We start from the raw sequence: 10833 nt of genomic DNA on the forward strand, positions 1-10833 counted from the left end.
AGGCAGTCTCCTCGTGGAGTGCAATGTAATCAGGTGGTTAGAGCATTGGACTAGTTAACTGTATGGTTTCAAGATTGAATCCCCCGAGCTGACAAGGTAAAAATCTGTCTCTCTGCCCCTGAACGAGGCAGTTAACCCACCGTTCCTAGGCCGTCATTGAAAATAAGAATGTGTTCTTAACTGACTTGCCTAGTTAAATAAAGATCAAATAAAAGGTGTAAAAAAAAATAAACTGGCCAAATCGGTGTCCAAAAATACAGATTTCCGATTGTTATGAAAACTTGAAATCGGCCCTAATTAAAATCGGTCGACTTCAAGTTTACATGATTAATCACGTAATAATTAGACCTAAAGAACTGATATGATATAAATAACAGTCTACACATTTAATGATAGTCACAGACACGACACTCACCTCAGTAAAAGGCACATGACAGCCCGCTTGGAGTTTGCCAAAAGGCACCTAAAGGACTTGCAGACCATGAGAAACAAGATTCTCTGGTCTGATGAAACCAGAATGAGCTCTTTGGCCAGAATGCCAAGCGTCACGTCTGGAGGACACCTGGCACCATCCCTACGGTGAAGCACGGTGGTGGCCACATCATGCTGTATTTTGGTATTTTATTAGGATCCCCATTAGCTGTTGGAAAAGCAGCAGCTACTCTTCCTGGGGTCCACACAAAACATTAATAGACAACAGCTCAAGGACAGAACTACATTTTTTTCTTCCAAAAAGGCACACAGTCTACCGTGAGGCGTTGTGCCACGAGGTGTTGCTTTATCTGTTTTTTTTAAACCAAGTTTGCTGTTTACTTGACCAATATGAGATGGAACGGAGTTCCATGCATTAATATCTAATACTGTATGCTTCCTTGAATTTGTTCTAGATTTGGGGATTGTGAAAAGACCTCTGGTGGCATGTCTGGTGGGGTAAGTGTGTGTGTGTGTGTGTGTGTGTGTGTAAGAGCTGTGTGTAAGTTGACCATGCAAACAATTTGGGATTTTCAACAATGTTTCTTATGAAAAGAAGTGATGCATTCAGTCTCTACTCAACTCTTAAAGAAGAGAGATTGGCATGCATAGTATTTATATCAGCCCTCTGATTACAATGAAGAGCAAGACGTTCCGCTCTGTTCTGGGCCAGCTGCAGCTTAACTAGGTCTTTCCTTGCAGCACTCGACCACATGACTGGACAATAATCAAGATAAGACAAAACTAGAGCCTGCTGGACTTGCTTTTTGGAGTGTGGTGTCAAAAAAGCAGAGCATCTCTTTATTACGGACAGACCTCTCCACATCTTTACAACCATTGAATCTATATGTTTTGACCATGACAGTTTACAATCTAAAAAAGGTAACGCCAAGTAATTTAGTCTCCTCAACTTGTTCAACAGCCACAACATTCATTACCAGATTCAGCGGAGGCCTAGAACTTAAGGAATGATTGTACCAAATACAATGCTCTTAGTTTTAGAGATGGTCAGGCGCAGTATATTACTGGCCACCCATTCCAAAGCAGACTGCAACTCTTTGTTACAGGTTTCAGTGACTTCATTAGCTGTGGTTGCTGATGGGTATATGCTTGAATCATCAGCATACATAGAAACACATGCTTTGTTTAATGCCAGCGGCAGGTCATTGGTAAAAATAGAAAAAAAGAGAGTGGAAGGCCTAGAGAGCTGCCCTGCAGTACACCACACTTTACATGTTTGATATTAGAGAAGCATCCATTAAAGAAAACCCTCCGTTCTATTAGATGGATAGCTCTGAATCCAAGATATGGCAGAAGTTGAAAAGCCATAACACATGTTTTTTCAACAACAGGTTACAGTCAATAATATCAAAGGCTGCACTGAAATCTAACAATACAGCTCCCACAATCTTCTTTTTAAAAATGTATTTCAACCAATCATCAGTCATTTGTGTCAGTACATGTTGAGTGCCCATCTCTAGAAGCATGCTGAAAGTCTGTTAATTTGTTTACAAAGAAATAGCATTGTATTTGGACAAACAACTTTTTCAAGAGCTGGCATCAAGTTTATAGGTCTGCTGTTAGAACCAATAAAGGCCTCTTTACCACTCTTGGGTAGCGGAATTACTTTGGCTTCCCTCCATGCCTGAGGAATAAGACTTTCCTGAGGACAAAGACTCTATAGCCATTCCTACCATCCTCAGTAGCTTTCCATCTAAGTTGTCAATGCCAGGAGGTTTGTCATTATTGATTGATAATGCTTTTTCCACTTCTCCCACACTAACTTTAAAACTTGCAATGCTTTTCTTTTTTATGCATGGATACGAAACCTCAATGTTTGCCCACTTTGCCAATGACACGATCATTCAAATAATTGGCAAAAACAAATGGTTCGGTGAATAAGCCATCTGATTCGATGAACGATGGAGTTCAATTTGAATTTTCAAAAAATTTAATTTAAAGTACTCCAAAGTTGTTTTTCTATCACTCATCTTGGATTCATAATACAGTGTAGTCACATCATTTCTCAATTTGCAGTAAGTCAGCGAGTCAGAGTGCCAGCCAGACTCAGCCACTCCTTTTGCCCCATCTCTTTCAACCAAACAGTTTTTCCATTTATCATCAACCCAGTTCTAACAGTCAGTTTCCTAACAGGTGCATGTTTCTCAATAATTGGAAGAAGAATTCCATAAATTCCTCAAGTGCAGCATCTGGATTCTCCTGATTAATCACATCAGAGCAACAAATATTTTTAAACATCATCCACATAAAAGTCACAGCAAAAATATGTTGTATTATCTTTGGCTTTCCTGGATATAGTCACTACATTGTGATAACTGCATCCAATGGGTACGGGTACAGCTTTAGAACAAAGTTCTACAAATGTGATCGATACATGTGGATGATCTTGTTCCTGTAGTGTTTGTAAACACCCTGGTAGTTTTATTAATAAACTGAACCAGATTACAAGCACTGGTTACAGTGAGAAGCTTCCTCTTGAGCAGACAGCTTGATGAAAACCAGTCAATATTCAGGCCCCCGAGAAAGTAGACCCCTTGGTTTACATCACATACTATCAAGCATTTCACACATTACTTAGATCCTGACTGTTAGCACTTGGTGGCCTATAGCAACACTCCAAAAGAAAAGGCTTTAGATGTGCCAAGTGAACCTGCAACCACAACACTTCAATAACACATGATCTTCTCTAGGCATTACAGGGATGTGGCTCTGAATATATACAGCAACACCTCCCCCATAAGCATTTATGTCTCTTATATAGATGTTATATTGCTACTGCTGTAGCATCAAATGAATTATCTAACCAAGTCTCAGAAATGGCTAATATATTAATATATCTGATGTTAGAAAGTTATTGATTTCATGAACCTTATTTCTAAGGCTACATATGGGCTATTTTAAGCCCTTTCCTGGGTAGCTTATCAGAGATAGACATAATATGGAAAAGAGAAAACAAAGCAAGAGAAAAGAATACATTCAGCAGTGTGTGTGCTGTGGAGTTCAGTAGCTACGAACCCATTGGCTTGGCTCTGTCATCCCTTCCGGGCTTCTGGGATGGAGGGTGGATAATGAGCCAGTGGGGATGTTTTTCAGAGGCATCGACTGGGAGAGAGAAAAATGAATGGAGCAAAGTACAGAGAGATCCTTGATGAAAACCTGTTACAGAGTGCTCAGGACCTCAGACTGGGGTGGAGGTTCACCTTCCAACAGGACAACGACCCTAAGCACACAGCCAAGACAACACATGAGTGGCTTCGGGACAAGTCTCTGAATGTCATTGAGTGGCCCAGCCAGAGTCTGGACTTGAGCCCCATCAAACATCTCTGGAGAGACCTGAAAATAGCGGTGCTCCCCATCCACCTTGACAGAGCTTGAGAAGATCTGCAGAGAATGGGAGAAACTCTCCATATACAGGTGTGCCAAGCTTGCAGCATCAGGGCCTCCCGAGTGGCGCAGCGGTCTAAGGCACAGCATAGCAGTGCTAGAGGCATTACTACAGACCTGGGTTCATTCCCGGACTGTGCCATGACTCCCATAGGACAGAGCACAATTCGCCCAGCGTTGTCCGGGTTAAGGGAGGGTTTGGGCCTTACTTGGCTCGTCGTGCCCTAGCGACTCCTTGTGGTGGGCCAGGTGCCTGCAGGCTGACCAGGGCACCAGTTGAACGGTGTTTCCTCCGACACATTGGTGCGGCTGGCTTCCGGGTTAAGCTGGCAGGTTTTAAGGAGCGCAGTTAGCTGGTCATGTGTCGGAGGTTGCATGACTCCACCTTCGCAAGCCTGTCGGGGTGTTGCAGTGATGTGACAAGATAGAAATTGGGGAGAAAAAAGGGGGTCTGAATACCTATGTAAAATGTGCTATTGTTTAAAGAATATATATACACATTTTGGTAAGAACGGTAAGAAGAATGCCCCTCTCCCCACAGGTGTGATTATTACCTCTGAGGGTTTAGAGATTGAGGTAGCCACCTCAGATAAGTACTTGGGAGTATGGCTAGACATGTGCTGAGAGGACAGTGTACTGTCAAAGCCGCAGGCTAAAGTTAAATCTAGACTTGGTTTCCTCTATCGTAGTAGCTCCTCTTTCACCCCAGCTGCCAAACTAACCCTGATTCAAATGATCATCCTACCCATGCTAGATTACAGAGACACCCGTTCTGCCAGTCACATTCTGTTAAAGGTCCCCAAAGCACACACATCCCTGGGTCGCTCGTCTTTTCATTTCGCTGCAGCTAGTGACTGGAACGAGCTGCAACAAACACTCAAACTGGACAGTTTTATCTCAATCTCTTCATTCAAAAGACACAATCATGGATACTCACTGACAGTTGTGGCTGCTTTGTGTGATGTATTGTTGTCTATACCTTCTTGCCCTTTGTGCTGTTGTCTGTGCCCAATAATGTTCGACGATGTTTTGTGCTACTACCGCGTTGACATGTGTTGCAGCCTTGGTGTGTTGTTGTCTTTAGGTCTCTCTTTATGTAGTGTTGTGTTGTCTCTTGTCGTGATGTGTGTTTTGTCTTTTTATAATTTTTTAAATCCCAGCCCCCGTAGGTCTTTTGCCTTTTGGTCGGCCGTCATTGTAAATAAGAATTTGTTCTTGACTGACGTGCCTAGTTACATTTTTAAAAATGGTGTATGCATGTGTGTTTGTATGTGTGTGTGCTTGCGTATGTAGTGAATGTGTGTGGCAGTGTCAATGTAGTGTGTGTGTACAGTATATGTATATAGTCTAGTGAGAGTGTGTGTAGGGTCAGTGCAAGATAGTCTATTAATGGTACCCAAACTATTTAGTAGTCTGGCTATTTAGTAGTCTTATGGGTTGAGGGTAGAAGCTGTCTCGGAGCCTGTTAGTTCAGTCCCAGGGTCCCTAGCTTGGTGATGAGCTTGAGGGGAGTATGGTGTTGAATGCTGAGCTGTAGTCTATGAACAGTATTCTCACATAGTTATTTCCTCTCTTGTCCAGGTGGGAGAGGGTGGTGTGAAGTGCAATTGAGATTGTGTCATCTGTGGATCTGTTGGGACAGTATGCTAATTGGAGTGGGTCCAGGGTGTCTGGGATGATGGTGTTGATGTGTGTCATGACCAGCCTTTCAAAGCACTTCATCATTACATATGCGAGTGCAACAGGGCGATAGTCCTTTAAGCAGGTTAAGTTAGACTTCTTGGGAACAGGGTGGTCAGCTTGAAACGTTGGGATTACAGACTGAGACAAGGAGAGATTGAAAATGTCTAGGAAGACGCCTGACAGCTGGTCTGCGCATGCTTTGAGAAAGGGCCTTGGTATTCAGTCTCAGCCCTGTGGTATTCAGTCTCAGTCTCAGCCCTGTGGTATTCAGTCTCAGCCCTGTGGTATTCAGTCTCAGCCCTGTGGTATTCAGTCTCAGCCCTGTGGTATTCAGTCTCAGCCCTGTGGTATTCAGTCTCAGCCCTGTGGTATTCAGTCTCAGCCCTGTGGTATTCAGTCTCAGCCCTGTGGTATTCAGTCTCAGCCTTGTGTGTTAACCTGTGTAAACGGTTTGCTCACAAATCGGCCACAGAGAGAGAGAGCTCATAGTCATCTGGGAAAAACAGGGGCATTCCACGCAAGGCAGACTATTATATTCCTCGAAGCGAGCATAAAGGGAATTTAGGAGTTGCCCAGTGACGCAGAACTCGTGGCTGGGTTTCCCTTTGTAATCAGTTATCAAATGCAAGCCCAGCCACATACGACGAACGTCAGAGCCGGTGTAATAGGATTTGACCTTCCTCCTATATTGTCCTTTTGCACGTTTGATGTCTCGGAGGTCAGAGGTCTTGAATACGTCCTTGTCCCATTCCTTGTAAGCGGTAGCTCTAGCCTTTAGCCCTGTGTGGATATTGCCTGTAATCCATGGTTTTTGGATTGGATACGTTCATATAGTCACTGCGGGGATGACATTGTCTATGCACTTTTTGATGAAGCCTGTGACTATTGCGGTAAACTCCTCAATGAAATCGGATGAATCCCGGAACATATCCCAGTCTGTACTAGCAAAACAGTCTTGAAGCAACGCGTCTGCTTCATCCGACCACTTCCGTATTGAGCATATCACTGGTACTTCCTGTTTGAGCTTTTGTTTGTAAACAGGAAGCAGGAAAATGGAGTCATGGTCAAATGTTCCAAAGAGAGAACGAGGGGAGAGACATTGTATGCGCTTCTGTCGGTAGAATAAAAGTGGTATTTAGTGCCCCTAGTGGCGCAGGAGACTTGTTGGTAGAAGTGAAGTAGGGCGGTTTTAAGTCTCCCCGTGTTAAAGTCTCCGCCCACCAAAACATTGCCTCCGGGTGAGCGGTTTCTTGTTTGTTTAGGGCCCCATACAGTTTGTTGAGTGCCAGAGTGGTGTTGGCTTGTGGAGGGATGTAGACAACAGTGATAATTACAGATGAGAACTCTCTTGGTAGATAAAAAAGGTCTGCAGCTTACCATGAGGTATTCTATATCAGGTGAGCAAAAGCTCAAGATTTCCTTCACAATTGAAGCAGAACAACAGTTGTTATTTATGAGGAAAAGAAAAAGAGAAAAAAAAAACTACCTCCTTTTAACTTCCCTGAAGCCGGGCCGTTCGATTCTGTCGCTGCATGAAGAATCTACTGAGTACTACGTGCATAGCGTTGTCAACCAGCCACGTCTCAGTAAGACATAATATTGCGACTTTTCAAGTCTCGCTGATGGACAAGCTTCGGTCGAGAGTCTCCCATCTTATTCTCGAGTGACTGGACATTTGCCAATATAACTGAGGGGAATGCCATTTGATTCTCTCTTCGCCACAATTTCACCAGGACTCCACCTCGTCTAGCCCATGGAACAAAGGAATAGGGTCCGGTACGAACAGTGGAACAGCTGAGGCCGAGTTGTAGTGGAAGTAGAAATTGAGGTTAGTAACTGTCGATCTGATGTCGAGAAGTGCTTGGCGGTCAAGTGTGATAATAGTACAAAAAAAGAAAAGATAAACACAAAACTAACTATATAGCAAAGTTGGAACTCGTAAGATGTTGCCCTTCTCCGTTACTGTATCGCATAGGGACAAGTAAACCAAATATCTTGTTTGTATTGTCCTAGAATTCTAAGCCCACGTCGAGACTTGCTAGTGATTGCTAAAGTGACTTGTTTTAGCAATTTTAAAACCATTTTCCTGCAATTCTATATTGTTCTCAACGGGGAATTCATGTGTACTTGACAGAACACAACCTTTTTTCTTAGGTTTTTACCACAATAAATGAAATTCAAAGAATAGATTAGACTAGTTTTCTGGCTAGATTAAGTGATTGATTTGGTAGGCTTTCAGACCTGCCACTTTGACTCAAACATCCTGCCCACTCACTGACAGTCCCACCCAAAGTGATTGATTGACAGGCCAAAGTGTTAAAAGGGATAGTTCACCCAAATTACAAATTGGTTTCCTTACCCTAAGTGTCCACAGCCGCAGAGTCAATAAAATACATCATTTGAAGAACAAACATCATTGTAACAATTCATATCTTGCAGTAAAACTCTAAATATGGCTTTAATCTCAAGAGAAGACAGGTTTAATATTAAAAAATGATATTATCAAATAGGCCTGGACGATATCCAAAACACCACACTGAATCTTTCTCCTCAATACCGCAACTCATTTTTACCAATCTGGGAGATAAAGTCGTTAAAGTAGTATTCAATAATTTTGCTGTGTATTTCGGATGGAATCAAGGCATTAGAACGTACCACTAAAAGAGAGCTCGTTCTGCTACATGGTTAAAACTGAATCATTTTGATCTCATGGATGGTCAGTCCTTACATCCATTGCTCTGTCTATGAATTTGAGAGTGGTTTTATTTCTCTCCCTCAGCTATTTACCAAAACTAGGGGTGGAGTGATGGCTTTGTTGTTGTTTGAACTCTGGATTGGCCCTTTAAATAAATAAAAAAACATGACATTTATTTAAAAACTTGGTTCAAACAAAATCATAGAATATTTTGACAACCCTGTCTGTAAACTTTCAATTTATATAAAACTCAACTGTTTATATTTTTCAGGGACTAAGACAGATGTCTCATGGTAGGGTGGGATATGGAAAATAGGTCAACTTTGAGCACCCCCATCTCCTGAATGTTTTGGTTTTCAGGTCCAAAAAGTCACTTTCTGACCACTTCTACCATGGACAAACATGTTTGGAAGGTTCTGTCAAATCAAAAGGGGTGCAGTCAGAATGTGATTGAATTCATATAGAACAACCCCCCTGGGTTAAGCCTTTTCCTGGATGAATCCCTATCTTGCTCTACATTAATATGTAGAATCTTGACAGTTGCAAGTTACATTAGCTCCACAAATGTTCAGCAGTGTACATTTGGTGACAACACAAACATCACTAGCCTGGGTGCATGCCAGTCTGCTTCTGCGCTCTTGCCAACTCCTCATGGCAAGGAGTGAAATGTTAGTTTAGCTAACAGGTACCCAGGCTAAAACTTTGCCTCCTGGTTATAGCAATATAACAGTGTGGGCCTAATAACATGTGGTAACACAGTGATCCCAAGACACTGTTGCATTGGGAGGCCCACCTCAGGGACAAGTGCATTGCCTCGGTGTGCCATGCAAACATGAAGAAGATACCGGTTATCTATGCAAGGAGACAACATTTACACTTCTTCTTTGTGTGCCTGTACAAGCCTCATCCCCGCAACCACAAGCTCAATCAAACCACGTTACAATCATAACAATAACAACATATGCAACATTAGACACCGGAAATCCCGACTAGGTGAGGAAACAACAACGTGAAGTAGGGACCCGAGGGTCATAGGAGACCAACGTTGGTCATAGGAGACCAACCAGCAGATTAATACCAGCCTCTCATTCACAAAGCCTTGGATACAGTGTGCTACACGAATGAACACGGTGGCAGCAAAAAAAACATCAACTATGCGTCACTGAGATATGCAGATATTGGTTCATGTTGAATACAGAGATAAAGTACAGTTAATGGAGACGTGAACGGGCCAAGCGGTGGCGTTCTCTCGAAATCTAGACCCACCACCACCGGTGTTTTTGGTGCAACTCCCCCATCCTCTTGAGTCCTGCAGTTAGTTGAGAATAAAAATTGTACGCTCCCCCACTTTAGAATGTCGACCCCCAAAAAAAGACGCATGAAATTGAAACAGAATTAGGCTACAGGATTGCAAAAAAAAATGCATCTGAGAACACTACAAAGCATTATTGTTGTTTGTGTTGACCATTATGATTTTATACATTCTTGAGCCAAAACGGTGACCCACATTTGACGTATTATGTAGCAAGATAGCTAGCTAGCATGCTAACCGGCTGGCTAACTACAACATCAAACGCCTTCATTCAAAGCAGACAAAGGCAGTCATTTAACACCGAACAGTAGGCATCTTCAAGATCATAAAATGTTGCCTAGCTATGAAGCTATTAGCACGGGGCCAGATGGGCTATCGAGCTGAAAAGTCGTGGCCGCCACGATGTTCTAGGCGGCTGTAATAAAGGAAGACACCCGGAGGCAAGACGCATGAAATTGGCATGTACCAAAAAGCACCGACTACAGACCAAATACCACCCCGACGTTATGTAACTTATTTCCTACCTCCAGTTCCGTCAGAGTTTTCGTTTAGACTGCCTGAAGAATCATGGTGACTGCCCACACAACCACCCATGGATGTTTTAACTGCGCTACCCCCGCAGACCCTCTTGTTTTCTTTTCCCCCTTCCTCAACTCTTCATCTCAGAAAATAAATTGACAGGGAGCGAGCATCCGCTGGGAAGAGGCGGAGTGAGCACACATCACAAGGTGACTGCTTCTCACGAAGAAAAGAGGGGGACTGAGAAAGGGAGAAATATAGGTAAGGAATGGGCGGGGGAGAGAGGAGGACAAAGGGAGAAGACTCTGGGAAACCACTCAGCATAGTGTAACTGAGATGGGAACAGGTTCAATCTATAAGGTCCAACTCCAGGTGTCATTAAAAAAAAAAACACCTCCCCACCTTAAAACATATTTTCACATGAAACTCCCCTTCTACTGTAAAAAATAATAATAATTGCACCCCCTCCCCCCTTTTTTAAATTTAACTAGATTTAACTAAATTTAACTAAATTTAACTAAATTTAACACATTCTTATTTACAATGACAGCCTACCCCAGCCAAACAATTGTGTACCGTCCTATGGGACTCCCAATCACTGCCAGATGTGTTTCAGCCAGGGACTGTAGTGATGCCTCTTGCACTGAGATGCAGTGCCTTAGACCCCTGCACCACATGGGAGCCCGTTGAATTAAAGGTGCTTATTTACATTTTTGCATTGCAATTTCAGAAAATGTCCATAATATAT

At 42.8% G+C, this 10833-nt stretch overlaps 1 protein-coding gene across 1 annotated transcript in view; it reads right to left on the bottom strand.

Annotated features, from left to right (window-relative positions):
* The window catches only part of LOC112258299 (ubiquitin domain-containing protein 2), a 73591-nt gene extending 63267 nt beyond the window's left edge, over nt 1-10324 (bottom strand). Inside the window, exon 1 of the mRNA XM_024432578.2 lies at nt 10091-10324. Coding sequence (XP_024288346.1) covers nt 10091-10160 — 70 coding nt within the window. The 5' untranslated portion in view covers nt 10161-10324. The remainder of the gene's footprint in view (nt 1-10090) is intronic.
* Between the last annotated feature and the right edge of the window lie 509 nt (nt 10325-10833).

The sequence above is a fragment of the Oncorhynchus tshawytscha genome, linkage group LG09 (assembly GCF_018296145.1).
Source record: "Oncorhynchus tshawytscha isolate Ot180627B linkage group LG09, Otsh_v2.0, whole genome shotgun sequence".
Taxonomy (NCBI): Eukaryota; Metazoa; Chordata; class Actinopteri; order Salmoniformes; family Salmonidae; genus Oncorhynchus; species Oncorhynchus tshawytscha.